The sequence below is a fragment of the Vipera ursinii genome (genome assembly GCF_947247035.1).
Source record: "Vipera ursinii genome assembly, chromosome: 4".
NCBI lineage: Eukaryota > Metazoa > Chordata > Lepidosauria > Squamata > Viperidae > Vipera > Vipera ursinii.
Window position 1 is genome coordinate 355130 of NC_139514.1, and position 2057 is coordinate 357186.

The 2057-nt window shown below is 55.1% G+C and overlaps 1 protein-coding gene across 1 annotated transcript; it reads right to left on the bottom strand.

The window, feature by feature from the left end:
• Window positions 1–735: 735 nt before the first annotated feature.
• Window positions 736–1719, bottom strand: LOC310640287 (olfactory receptor 52D1-like; the record flags this gene model as incomplete). Its single annotated transcript, XM_083362501.1, has 1 exon — window positions 736–1719. One exon carries the CDS (start codon window positions 1717–1719, stop codon window positions 736–738), a length of 984 nt encoding a protein of 327 aa, XP_083218627.1.
• Window positions 1720–2057: the final 338 nt, after the last annotated feature.

Sequence of the window (2057 nt, forward strand, 5' to 3'; positions counted from 1 at the left end):
GAGGAGGAGGAGGTGGAGGAGGAGGAGGAGGAGGAGGAGGAGGAGAACTATGGGGTCCTTGGGCCTCTCTGAGCTACTGGTTTCCTTGCAGACATTTCATGACCCAACTAGGGAACAGCATCAGTGCTAGAAAGGAGAGGGATTTGAAGAGGAGGAGGAGGAAGAGGAGGAGAACTATGGGGTCCTTGGTGATTGCTGAGCTGGGTGGTTTCCTTGCAGATGTTTCATGGCCCAACTAGGGAACAGCATCAGTGCTAGAAGGGAGTGAGGTTTGTGTAAAGCCCACTCCATTCTGGCACTGATGATGTTACCAAGTTGGGTCATGAAATGTCTGCAACAAAACAATCAAGCTCAGATAGCACCAAAGACCCAACAGTCCTCCTCCTCCTCCTCCTCCTCTTCCTCCTCCCATCCCCCTCCAATCAACACTGACCGGAGCGGACTGCTGAGGAAGGAGATGAATGAATGGGGCCCTCAATCCTAACGACCACAGCTGGTCCAGAAGGACATTGTGGTTGACATATTGAAAGCCGCTGAAAGATCAAGGAACACAAGGATGGGGCATCACCCAGTCCTGGCTCTGCCAAAGGTCCTCAGCAAGTGTGGTGAACACAGTCTCCACCCTGGCCCAAAGCCAGACTGGAACCGGTCCAGATAATCCATTGGATCTGACGCGGAGCTGTTACGGGACCCACAGCTCTGGTGATGACCCATGTCTGCCATCAGGTCCAGCTTTCACTCCTTCTCGTTTCTGAAGATCCTGGGCTGCAAATTCACCTTTCTTCCCTGGTGGAAAAGGCTGAGCATCCGCTGGCGGATCTGCTGCGTCTTCATCCCGTACACCAGCAGGTTCAGCATGGGGGGCAGCAGGATGTACAGGCTGGCCAGTATGATGTGGATGTAGGCAGGCACGTTTTTGCCAATCCGGTGGGTGAGGAAGGTGAAGAGGCTAGGCACATAAAACGCCAAGATGATGCAGGTGTGGGCAGCACAGGTGCCCAGCGCTTTAGCCTGGGCATCTCGTGATGACAGCTGGAAGACGGCGTGCAGGATCATAGCGTAGGATGTGGCAATGAACCCCAGGTCCAGCCCCACCACCAAGACTGCCACAGAAATGCCATAGGTCCGGTTGATAAATGTATCGGCACATGTGACCAGCTTGACCACAGCCATGTGTTCACAGTAGGCATGTTGGTTGACCTTATGGAAACAATAGGGCAACCTCTTGAGAAGTACAGGACAAGACATGACCAGTATGGCCCCTCGGGCAGCAGCTGCCAATCCCATCTTGGCAACCACCGTGTTGCTGAGGATGGTTGTGTAGCGCAGTGGGTGGCAGATGGCCACATAGCGGTCCAAAGCCATGGCCAACAAGATGGCAGAGTCCACTATGGAGAGGGTGTGCACGAAGTACATCTGGAGCAGGCAGGTGCTGAAGCCAATCTCCCTGGCGCCCATCCACAGGATGCCCAGCATCTTGGGCAGAACGGTGGTGCTGAGGAGCAGGTCATTCACGGCCAGCATGCAGAGGAACAGGTACATGGGCTTGTGGAGGTCAGGATCCATCTTGATGATCAAGACAAGGATGATGTTCCCCACCAAAGTCACCAGGTAGATGAGGCAAAGCGGGACGCCGATCCAGAAGTAAAAAGCTTCCAGGCCAGGAATGCCCACCATTGTGAAGAAGGCCTGGCCCAGCTCTCCCGTTCTGTTGACCATGGTCATCATGGCAGGGACCTCACCCTGCGTGCTGCAAGCTGCCTCTGGGCTGAAGAAAGGTGGGCAGGGAAAAGACAAGAAACCTCTGCTGGTCACAAAGTTCTGGGACCCCCGTGGCTCAAATCTGCCACCCTCACTCATGTTTCGGTTCTTGTACCCTGACAATCCCTGCCTTGGCTGGCTTTGCCCCCCCTCCCACTTCAGACTCCAAAGGCCCTTCCCACTTTTGCCTCCTGCTCCCAAAATGAGGGAAGTGCCAGGCCTGCCGTCTCCAGCATATCTCGCCTCGCTGACACCCTGCCACAAAATGCAGGGGAGGCGGGGGAGAGGATGGGAAA